Source organism: Triturus cristatus, chromosome 5_1 (genome assembly GCF_964204655.1).
Source record: "Triturus cristatus chromosome 5_1, aTriCri1.1, whole genome shotgun sequence".
In the NCBI taxonomy this organism is placed as follows: Eukaryota; Metazoa; Chordata; class Amphibia; order Caudata; family Salamandridae; genus Triturus; species Triturus cristatus.
The window spans coordinates 938,313,025-938,325,845 of NC_140587.1; the positions used below are offsets into that span (position 1 = coordinate 938,313,025).

General features: G+C 43.1%; 1 protein-coding gene across 9 annotated transcripts in view; it reads left to right on the top strand.

The window, feature by feature from the left end:
- Nucleotides 1–12,821, top strand: part of RIPOR2 (RHO family interacting cell polarization regulator 2) — a 497,105-nt gene that overhangs the window by 420,707 nt on the left and 63,577 nt on the right. For all 9 annotated transcript variants that reach the window (XM_085605987.1, XM_085605982.1, XM_085605983.1 and 6 more), the window contains 3 exons: nucleotides 4,802–4,963; nucleotides 6,214–6,372; nucleotides 7,939–8,144. In XM_085605987.1, coding sequence (XP_085462113.1) covers nucleotides 4,802–4,963; nucleotides 6,214–6,372; nucleotides 7,939–8,144 — 527 coding nt within the window. The remainder of the gene's footprint in view (nucleotides 1–4,801; nucleotides 4,964–6,213; nucleotides 6,373–7,938; nucleotides 8,145–12,821) is intronic.

A 12,821-nucleotide genomic window follows, 5' to 3' on the forward strand; every position in this document is an offset into this window, starting at 1 on the left:
ATCCACCCACACACACAGAGCCACACACAAAGCCACCCACACACAGAGCCACCCACACACACAGAGCCACTCACAGAGCAACCCCCCCCCCCCCCACACACACACACGCAGTAGCCCACTGACCTATTTACATTATGTGGTTTTCCGCGACTGTATAACATCGGCACAGCAGGCTTTGTAATCTGAATATTTCTTGATTAAATAATACTCAAAACAAATGAACCTCAATATAGATCTCACTATAAAGTGCAAGTGACTATTTACAGAAACATAAGTGTCATAAAACAATGACCAGCAAAAGATTTTTAACCAATCCCACAGTTCTGGCCTGAGGTTTCTAAGGCTAAAAAGAAGCATTTAATTACATTTAGCAGCATCTAGAGGATAACAAAGACCCACAGAGTGGTCTTCAGGCAACACTGCCAGCAACATGAGGATTCTTGGGGTTGAAGCGACTGTTGAAGATCCTGTTGCCGAAGTAACTGATGACATGTTCCAACCCCTTGTCAATAATCCACCTATCTCTGAAAGGCAGATTTAAAGGGCCACCCAATGAGTGATGTCACAGTAGGTCTCTACAGCCAAGCACACAAAATCTGGAATCCATGCTGCTGGTGATTAACAGTGCTACAGGGCATGATAAAGATACCCCCCCACACCCCTTATGTTGTATGACCCTTTTAACTAGTGCACTATTAGAACTTGACTTCACAATCTCCATTATGTTTTGGGCGTCCTCTCTTGTTGCCTTGATCATGCATGAGGTAGTAAGTGCGTAATACCTTGCACTGCTCTCGTCTGACATTCGGGCTCTCGGATGCAGCTATCGAACTCTGCCTTAAAATGGAAACATTTATGGTCTGCATCCCTGCTTTCAGGCTGCTGCACTGCCTCCTCTTACTTTTTATTCACCGTTTTGCCTTCAGGGTCCCACGAGGCTCCCCTATTATTTCCATCAATGAACTCCCCAGACCAAATCACCTACTTGGCTCGGCCTCTACACTTCTGAATGAGAGCGACTCTGCAGCACACACATTTACACAGAATCGCAAGTGCAACTGGCATATGTGATCACTGCTCTGTGCGCTCTACAGAGAGGCCAAGGACTGGATGCCAATGTGTTATGAACACCTTTTGGCCGACTGACAGACACTGAGAAACTCGCGCTGCCTTCACCCTTAACTCAAATATGGGACCTATCTTCACCTAGATGCGACTCAATTCAAAGCAGGCACTATACAAGAGTAATACGCTGCCTGAAAAAACTACCTTTACACATCCTGGAAGTAAAGCTCTTGGGGGAAAGAAGATATGTAAGGCATGCGAAATATAAACAGCGATGTCTTGCATTACCCTAACTTATTTACACTAGTTGTTCAGAAATCGATCTGATTTTTTGCCTGTAAAGTTAAGGATATGAATACAGTCCCCGAAATTGACCCATTTCAATGTCCGTTTATAAATACTTCCAGGTCCGAGACCAGGCCCACTTAAAGCCCTGCGTTGGCATGTTTTTACCCCTCTTTGTAGAAACGCTGAACGCCATTAATACATACATTTCCAAAAGATTTTTTTGTGTGTTTAGGACGAGGCACAGAGGGGCCGTGAGAGGAAGTTAGACCGAGGAACCGCGCAAAAAAAGGTTTCTTACATCACCCAGGAAACATTGAGGTAGACATTTCCAGAACAGGCGCGTGACAGTGGAGAAATGCAAAACATAAAAATGCAAAAAAGCAATAATCACGATGACCCTTTTAGTGCACCGAGTCCAGTTTATTCGTGCAGCTGTTTCACTGACCTCCGCATCAACCCAGCAAGATCATTTTCAAAGCGGCCCACAGCGAACACAAGCCAAGAAGCTGTTCCCGGCTCTCTGGAGGGATCCGCGCCCTGCTCCGGACATGAGGCAGAGATTAACAGGGGAGGCGGCACCGTAAATCAGGACGCAGGGGGGTGTTATTAACCCCACACCAGGAATGACAACACCGGTGTGAAGGGCACACCACAGTCATATTACAGATCCTTCCCCCGCCTCTAGGCACATCCCTGGCCCCACTGCTCCTCTGTCCTCCCATGCCCCGCTGGCTGAAGTTTACCGTCTTCATCTTGAATACCCAAACGTATACAAGCCGCCGCCTCCGTGATTATTTTTTTACAGACTTACAGCTTAACTGCTCGTTTACTGCTGCGTCCTGCCTTTGGCCTATGTACGCGCTGTACAAATATCACATCCACACATAGCTGGGAGTCATTATTTACAACAACAAAATCCTACGAGGCACCCCCCTCCGCCCACGCACAGCCCCACACGAGCTCGCCACACGTACTTGCCTCAGAGGAACCGCCTGTGCCCATGAAGGGGCGGGAGCTAGCATGATAGGCAGACCCCATCCCTGCAGGAAGTGGTAATGTTCGTGACTCATCAACATGTTCAGTCACGAGCAGCCTTTCTGAAAATGAAAAACACTACACCACGACGCAGTAAAAGTCACTTCCGCTTCCAGGCCGCACCCAGCCCTTTAACTGCTTGTTTACTGCTGCGTCCTGCCTTTGGCCTATGTACGCGCTGTACAAATATCACATCCACACATAGCTGGGAGTCATTTTTTACAACAACAAAATCCTACGAGGCACCCCCCTCCGCCCACGCACAGCCCCACACGAGCTCGCCACACGTACTTGCCTCCGAGGAACCGCCTGTGCCCATGAAGGGGCGGGAGCTAGCCATGATAGGCAGACCCAGCCCTGCAGGAAGTGGTAATGTTCGCGACATCTGTTGCAGATCCAGGCTCTGGATGAGATCATGTGTTTACTCCTCTTCCCGTTTTCACAAGTGTGGATGACACAAGGCGAGCTTTAGAGCAGGAGGAAGCAAACACCACAACTCCGTGATGATGCTAGGGTAGAAAACATCCGACTAGGCCGATTACGACCATCTCTCCAATCCCAGCCGATCCCCAGGGGCATAATATAATTAAACAGAAAATACGCAGATATTTAGGCAGTGAAATTCTGGGTTTCTACCGGGATGTAGGTTTCGCAACAGAAGAGTAACCCGAAAACTGCCATGGGCCTAAACAACACACCACTGCCTTTCTCCGAGGTCAAGAAGAAATGCCTCGGAGAAACGCAGTGTCCTATTCGGATTTGGGGGCGTGTTTGTCTTTTCTCTCCTCCAGCCATTGGCTGGAGGAGTGAATGAGACTTTCTTTAAAAAACACGCCCCCCGATCCGAAAAGGACGGGGCCTAATCGGAGTGACTGACCTCTTCTCCAGTGGCTGGCCAGCATTTACGAGGCCAGCCAATGGAGAACAGGAGAGAAGAGGGGCGGGTGCAAGCCCCTCTTCTCAAAGTCACTCAAACTCATTAAATCTCGGAGCGAGACTGCGCAAGCGCAGCCTTTCGCAGCCGAGACCTAAAAAGGCTCTGTCAATTTGGAATGGCTTTACATAGGTAATACATGCCAGTTGCAATGCACTTGACAAAAAAATAATCTTATTAGTGATAAGTCTCTGCACAAGATGTATTACTCAAAAATCACCTTTAAATATATTTTGGAAATTCTGCCGTTTTTCTCCAAACATTAGTTTGACTTCTGACACTACACATATATTCACCTTGGAATACGCAATTTACTCATACATTTGTTAATTTAACTAAGCAAAATGTTCCAATTTAGAAGGCTGGGATGCCACCAGTAGAGCTACTGACAGGTAGCTGAAGAGCTACCTGTAGCTCACAGGCTACTCGTTGGAGAAGCCTTTTGTACGCTAAAAAATTATTACAAAAAAGGTAAAACATGCAGGCTTATTTTTACCTCTAAAACATGGTGCATGTCTCTACCTCATGATGCGATCCAGTTATTCAGTTATAATGGTAAGAACCTATGTGATGGACCTCACATATACATTATATAATATATATATCTCAATCAAAGAACAATTGTGGTTGCTGGTACACTGCCTGATCACCAGAGGTGCTGCTAAACGACACGACCACTCCAAAGCCTTTTCCCCAAAAACTTTCTTCAAATTTCAAACAACGTGCTCGTTGGATCATCCCTCTTTGCCGATGGCTGGGAATTACTGATCGCCATACAGCCCTAAGGTTGTGTAGGAACAACACGCACAATTGTATTGTTTAGTCTGTTTCTGGCTACTTATTCTCTCTAAATGGCCATCAGGATGAAGGCTTTGAAGTGAGGGGGTCTCAGAGAATTCCTGATTATTTTTGATATCGAATATTGTCTCTTAACACATTTTATGTTGTAACTATATTATATGACAGTTATTTAGCAATGAATACATTTTAAATCCGGTGTTTAATGAAATATTTCATGTTTTATTGTTCCTTTTATGGTTTATGGAACAAATATAAAGGTTTAATGAAATGAAATGCTGACTGTGCAGTATCATGATTGTGCCACGCACGTTTTGCACAGTGAGTAGCAAATGACTGATGTTGTGTAATGCTATAATAACCGCTTGTTTTATACACCGGCACTTCACACCACACTTCTGTATTTTAAGAGCTGTAAATGACAGGTGTTAATATCGCCCAATTTAGGAATGATCATTTTACCAACCTCGGAAGAATGGAAGACTGATATGGCGTTGCCAGGAAATGAACTTGTTTCTCGCGAATCAATAGATTGTCAGCAGTGAGGGATTAACTCAGTGAGGCATGTTGTCTGCTCTGTTACTAATCACAGACTGGATAGTTATTTGCTTGCAAATGCATCTAGTCACACAAACCCCATCTAATGCCGTTCTTGTTCCTGTTTGTTTTTATTGTCCCCAGCTATCCCTGATTTTCACAGAATGCCTGCCCTGCTGTCCTTCTGGATGAAATGTGTGAGCCCTGCCAGCTTGTTTCACACCTCTGCTGAGAAGATGATGAAGCAGCTGGATGTCGGTTTTTCAAGAGCTGTAAATGAGGAGTGCCCAGGACTTGCAGAGACAGGTACAGAAAAAACAGCTGTTAATCTATCGCATAGAAAGATAAGCTGTCCTTCACGTACTTATTTATTTATGTAGCTGTATATAGCGTCGAGCAGGCAACTGTGAGATGGCAGCACGCAGTGCCCAATGGTGGTAACAGATTCTACGCAGTCCGCACTGGTTTGATGCAGCTGCGATGATAAAACATACTCGGGTAACTAGAGTGGATGGTTTGAGTGATAAGGCAGGGAATTTTGGCTGACTCTGCTCAATGCCAGTATACAATATTTACATGTGGATTTCCAACCCTTTTCTAAAGCAGTGACTGGAACGATTAATTGCTCCATAGACAACAGGCATTGGCAAAGCCATTAAGTCCTGCTTTTGAAAGATGTTAACCAACCTTTTGGCTTTGTGAGTGCATGTTGCCCATGCTGTACAGCATCAGCAAAAGCAAAGAACAATATTTGATGGACAGCATGGTCAAAAATAGCACCAGATCCGGCCCTGGCATCATGACGTGTTCATGTTCATTAGTTGCCACATATGCAGATGAGCTGGAGGTGTGGGAGAATAACACAGAGTGCACGGCGGGAGGTGGGAGCAGCACACAGGGTAGAAGGTGGGAGATCAAGAAAGCATATGCTCTGCATGGGGTGCTGAATGGAGTGCTGAATGTAAGCAGTAGAAAAATACAAGTCATCCAGTCAAAAGGATTTGTAAAGAAGCCATGTTAGGCTCCGGCTGAGGAACAAACATAAGAGGATGACGGAAAGTCATTTAATAAGAAGCATGCACATGAGAATGACCGGAGAACCAACCAATGAGCAGTGTACCAAAGCAAAGACAATTGAAAGTATTGGTGATTTACACAATAGGTCTTTCGGAAACTGTGAGTCAAAGCTTTCTGTATGCGAGACATACCACTGCATTTTCGCATGCATTTAAGCCTTGCCTCTCTCCCCCAGCTAGAGCAACATATTTGGGGTTTCCAGCTGTAGAATGGCACTCTTAGATTCCCTTACCTGGTGGAACCTTAAGGCAGCTACCAGCCTCATTATTCCTTGTGGAATGACGGGGTTTAGAGGGGTATGGAAATGGCCTCATAGGACTTTCATGAGAGAGTAATATGTTGTACAGGGAAACTATGTCTAATGGGCATATGCAAAGATTATACCTAACACTGCACAGGCCAAGACTTCATCATGTAGCTTTGCTTAGGTAATGCATAGTTGCACCAAAGTTATTATGTATTTTCTTCCTTGTGTCCAGCCCTCCGAACCCTCTTGATCTCTGTTCTTGATCGTTTGGAGCTGCCCTTGTTCTCTAGTCTTAACTCCGAGATCGTCACAGTGTTCCAGTATCACAGTTACTTCGCCAGTCACAATGTTAGCGACCTACATGCCCATTTGATCCAACTAGCAAAAGAAGGTACGTTACCACGCTCTTTCAGTGACATCCAATCAGTAAGTGCAATGCAAGCTCGCTGACAGTAATCTTTAAAACAAATTGGCATCACATGAAATAATACTCTTGGGTAATCTTCCACCTGAGAATTTTTTGAGGAAAAGGGCACATTATGAAGTAAAATGTTATTACATTTGAAAGAACAATTGTTAAAAGTTTTCCTTGAAGCAAGGGGTGCAGCATGATTATGACCGGGCCTAGCGGTTGGGTAGTGTTGAGTGGTTATTGATGTCTCCTCCAACTGCAAAAGGACCTTTAAAGCAATTTCTGGATCCTAGGCCTGGTTGGCAGAAGCAGGGTCATTCGACACATGAGTCCCACTTAGTGAGGCAAGAGGTTTGCACCTCATATCAGCCCATGAAGAACTGCTGAATATCAGTGCTGCTCTCCAACAGCCGTTGCCTCCTCTGAATCGATCTTCTGGAAACTTAAATGCTTCTTCGACAGTTTGCGTCTGATAGTGTACCGCATGTGTAACAGAGAAATTATCTTGCTTAATGTCACCCACTCTGCCACTGAGATCATGCAGCCTTTGTCACATCTTTTGCTCCTATGTATAGCTATAAAGGGAGCATCCAGTGAATGGTGTCACAGTACTTCTTAAAACCCAGGCTGACATCATTAAACAGAGCAACCCTTTAGACTGTCTATTGTTGGTGATTGTTAGCAATGCAGTGCTAGGAAAGAGAACAGGTTTCTTTCTGTTCTGGATGGCCCCTTTAAATAAATGTAATGTTTCTCCTCCAAAAGCTAAGCAACAAATAACTATTACTAGACTACAAATAGGCGACCACACTCTGACGACGGTGTTCTCCGTCCTCAGTTCATTCCAGCCTGGCCAAAGAATAAGCATCAATTCATATAAGTCAACTAGAAAGGAGAAGGAAACAGTTTTGCAATGAATCCATTGTTCTTTACTATCCTCATGATGTATACATTATCTGGCCGACACATTGTTCACGATAGGACTTGCCTTCTTTAGGGACACAACATTATTCTGTATTCAATCACTTGTAAGCCCTTGCTCAAGTTCAGACAGTCCAACAATGTTCAGGGTAGTCTTCTTTAATTGTATATAGCACCACTTTTATATTGATGGAAAATAACGGGCTTGGTGCCAACTCCACAAAACTTCCCCTGCACATGCAAACCATCCCTTAGAATCGATCTGTGGTCGTGAAACACGTGTTGGCCATAAAATTAATATTTTACGGAATTTCAAATAACAATGGATTAACTGCAAAATTGTACCCTTCTCCCTTCCTGTTAACAAATAGTTGTTCTATGTGTTAGTTTGAACAATAGGGTTTACATATGGATATATACGTTCATGCATAGCCTCAAAACGGTTTTGAAAATCCTTTTCAGCCAGGTCACCTGCAAGGATGGTAAAAAGGGCACTGGGGAGTAGAGAGCATAGTGGGGTTGAGTTAACAGGAGAGTGGAACTTTGATGTTCTTCATCATTTTTGTGATCTTTCAGACCCTTGATGTTCTTTATTGTTTTTGTGATCTTTTCTGGCATCTCCAGCATTCATGGTTCAGATTCTCCAGTCATCAAGAGATGAAGCTCATCTTCGGAATATTGCCGAGCTATCTGCCACATGCCGCCTGCCTCCCCGGCAGGAGATTCTAAGAGCCTTGGCTTTACTGCTGGACGACAGTAATAGTGGCGTCAACCAGGCCCTGACTCTACTCACTTCCGCCGCAGAAGAAAACAGCCAATTCCGAGAAAAGGTAAGCTGAATTCTACAAAAGTACATTGTCTCATGATAAAGAAAAAAAGAAAAGGAGGATACATTGGTTTTTCAAAATAGGTATTAAGCTCTTAAGTTTGGAACTTTTAATCTAAAAAAAACCAACCCATTTAATTAAACTAAAAAAATGAAATTCAAAATGCAACTAGTACGACAACATATCTCAAAGTGTCTTGGGTGCCCAAATTGGTGATGTCTGAAATTTTATGTGAAATTTAGTATCTAACTAGGCGCTTTATAGTATAGCCAGAAAAAAGTGATGATGGTAATTTGGTGGATGTTTACTTGACTAGTGAATATTATTAGAATAAGACTTGCACTTAGTGCTTGAAATTTGTAGCTTTAGTTTACTGATATTTGTATTCACACATAAATCCCCGTTCACAATTGATATTCTCACTGCAACCATGAAAATCAAAGCAGTGCTCCGGTGATTCTCACTATTTATTTAGGTGAAATCTGACGATATTCTTTCATTCACTTCTCCCTCGTCACTCCTTCCTCTTTCTATTTCTGCTCTTCCCTGCCTAGACAGTAACCTTCCACTCTGTGGAGTAAGAGAAATTAGTGGAGACGCAGGAGAGGAGAATAATGGAATGGTAAAGAGATACCTGTATAGCAAAAGTGGTAAAATAGAGGTAAAAGTGATTTAGATATAGAAATAAGATAGAGAAATAGCTGTGGTATGGAGATATAGAGATAGGTAGAGAAAGAGCGCTCGACAGATGGGTATGGTTTTCAGTGGCGGCTGGTTAGGAGCAGTGGCGAGGGAGCGGGGGGAGATTTGTAAAAATAAAGACTTACCTTGTCCCCAACCACCGACAGAACAGGAAGTACCCAGGCGCTCAGATTCCCCTAGCCAATTACGACGCTGACTTATAGCATTCGGGGCTTATGGAGAATTCTACATCAGCAGGTAGCCCCTGGCGATAAATAGCTTTGATCACCTGCATCTACTTTCACAATATGGGCAGTATGCTGTTATGTCATATACTTTAAATCTAGTGGCCTGGTAGAAAGGAAATGTGGTCTAGTTGCTGGGCATCCGATCTTGGAAATTCTGATGTTCTAATCTACATTTATTTTCTTCCTGTGTCCTAATACCAGATTCAGCAGTTGACTGAAATCACGTAAAACTGAGCTAATCGCATAATCACCATGTGTCTAACAAACTGTAAATATGTGTAATGTTATATAATGTAAATGTAAACTTGTGAACTGTAATGTGATAGTGTAATTCAAATATGTAAATCCTCACTTAATGTACACAACCTTGCATCTTCTCAAAACCCACCTACCCCATTAATATACAGTGTCTTTTGCATCTCAGCCCAGTGGACAGGTTGCTAATATTCATATTTCACATTACATATTAACACTAAAGCACTCATTGCAGAATGAGAAACATGCTTTTAAGAAGTGGGAGAGTGGCCAGAGGTTTAACACACTGTGGCAGAGGGCAAATATGTCTCCAACATAGTAGAAGTTTAGAGTGGCACAAATTGACATTCTCTAGCACAAACTTATTATATCATTAAGTGACCAGTAGAGTGAAACAGGTCCACTCCCTGTTAGTACAAGTACACAGTGTAAGTTAATGGTACTTGAAAATATTACTAGAGACTGCAGGCTTGACTCACACTGAGGTTTGGGGTGCCATAAGTTTTTTTTTAAATCAAATATAAACTTGAAGTACCTAACCTGATGAACTTAGCCTAGATTCTGTGCCCGTTGTTCTAGACCCAACAGATCGGGTTGCCTTCTATTGTCAAAGTTCCCAAATTGAAACAATTACATTTGAGCCATTTGTATGATGTGCAGCTGTTTACTGCCTAGATTGATAAAACTAGTGCATAATGATCATTTGAGTAGCAGCAGCATAGGCACATGCTGCCATTTGAAAGAATGTAATCAGTGAGCGTATGTAGATATTAAATAATAGCGAAAGGCCCGATCACTGAGGATCTCCACATTAAATTTGTGTAAAATCTGATCCGTGTGGTTTGAAATTATCACACAATCAATCAGAAATACACACATTTCAGGACTTAGACTTCTAGTGATGGGCAGAATAGGCATTTTGAAGGAGTCCTTTTCTCAACCACGTGGAACACTGCAGATACTTTTAAAATAATACAATGAAAGCTTTGCAGGTCAAGTGATGTTTCCAGGATTATTAAAACCAGTGACATTTTATAGGCCAAAGTGTGCATTGAGGAAACCAGAGAGAAAAGTGTACAACTAATTAACATATATCGAAACGTGCAGCTGCATGTTTAGACCCTCCCTTGATTGGGCCTGTTAGTACTACGAAAGTGTCGTGAGCCACAACCTCTGCACCTGAACACCATGGTGAGGAATCATGTGTCTTGCATGCCCAACCCAACACCAAAGTACATCACCCCAATAAACCCAGAACATCCTTCACTTATGTTAACATGATTACCCCATCCAGTTACATTCACCTTGACACCAACCACATATTCTCCCATACCACTCCTCCCTCCTAACTCTTTCACAGATGCCACCTAAACACACAAGGAAAGCCACACATGTAAAACTTGCAATCTAAGCACACAGCTCAAACTTGGCTTCCATCAGTTAGATGCATAATCGTGCCCCTATATTCAAGGTTTTAAAAAGGGTTCAACAAACATTCAGCTCTAGGAAGAGGCCTACTTCCACTGGCCTAGAATGCAGTCTTTGATTCAAGACTTAGGAATACCCAAATGTCTTGGAACCCCTCCTCCCCCTCCCCCCCCCCCCACAGGACCCCCATCCAATGGAAAAATTATCTGAGTGGGTATAACCTTGATGTGCAGTGCTTACTAAAACCCTAAGGCCATAAATCAGTCTAACTCTTACTCCTGGTACAGATAGAGCCAGCCTGGTCGGGTGACATTGCCTAAGCGTATAACTTTGGGAAATCCTCATATACACCAAACTATATCAAGTGTTGTGGAGCACCAGCAAGTTAGTGTCTTAGAGCAACAAGGATGGACCTATAAATCCCTCTTTTCTTCCACTACAGCGAGGTACACTCAGATTCTTAAATATTGGAAATTATTAAAAATATAATAGATTTTGGAAAGTAATCAGAGTTCACCTGAAAGCACACTGAAGGACTTTCTGTGAGTCCTTTTCTCTTTTTTTGACCTCTGCATCAGGAGTACTCATAGCGTACAAGGTTACTAAGGTCCACGAGTACCCTGTTGATATCCAGTTCATACCTAAAAATTGTCTCAGAAAATTAGTCACCTGACTTAAGGACAGTCTTGCCACAATGCTATCCTGGATCTCAAAAATGGATCTGATTATTAAAACCCTGATGATGGATTTTTGCTCCTCACCAGCAACAAACAGCAGGAATGTCTGCATGCATGGTTATCAGTGATGAGCCTCAAGGGCTTCCCCCTAGTGACTTTTCAACAACACCAAACCATAAAGGTTTCCACATCAACACCACTGCCGGTTTCAGAACATAGATATATACAGCAAAGTAAAGGTATTTCTCTCAGAAAAAGACAGGCGCTGCACTTACGCCAGAAATTGCTGGACAATTAATGCCGAGAGAAAATGAAAAGATGGCAGAACTTCTCCTACTGTGCTCCAAGGATCTGATAACCCCCCTCAATTCCCCCACGAGATCCAGCAAGTATCCTGACCTTTTCACTTAAGGTGGAATCTGAAGGCACTCCTCTTCAGGCAACACCGTATCCACATCTAACCCTTCCAAATGATAGATCCCAGGTAAATTGATACCTTCTTCCATTTCCACACCTGTTACTTGCCCTTCCCTCACCCTCCTTACACTTCTATTAACCCTACCCATGTTTCTTTGTAGCTATACTCATGCTATATATATCCCCATATACATATGCATTTTAAATACCATTATCTGGGTTAGGAGCTTATCTAGGTTCAAAACATTCCCACGTTCATAGACAGGACTTACTGCATTCTTTTTTTTTGCAAAAGCAGGGTGCTATCATTGCTTCTTTCTAGTGTAATTTATAGTTACCTGTTAGAAATGGGGGTCTTTAGTTGGCAGTGGCTTGCACCCTGCCCAAGTAGGGACCCTTGCTTCTAGTCATGATAAGTGAGTTACACACTCTAGAAAACCCCTGCTCTCCCCCTTGGTAGCTTGGCACGAGCAGCCAGACTTATCCCAAAGGCAATATGTAAAGTATTTTTACCCAAACACACAGTAACACAATGAAAACACTAGATGAGCACCATACCAGTTTAGAAAAAAAAATATTTTTTATCTAAATCAAACATGTACACTTTAAAATATGACTTTTAAAAGGTTTCAAGCACTTCTGTCCATAGAAATCTATGGATGCAGGACTTCTTTACAAGTACCTAAAATGTGTCAAAATCCACAAGACAAAACAGGTGCAGAGTTGAGAAGCATCAGTAAACACAGCAATGCGTCCGTTCCTGAGCCCTTGGGGAGGTGGTGCGTCAGTTCTTCTGCCACGCAGGAGAATGTTGCGTCGAATCCGGACTGTATGGGGAAGTGATGTGTCAAAATCCATGCGGTTCTAGTCTGCGGGTGCTGTGTCAGAAAACATACTGCACAGGTGCGATGTGTGGATATCTGGATTAGCTGGAGATCGATGTGGAGGCAGCAAAACAGGCGCTGTGTCGATTT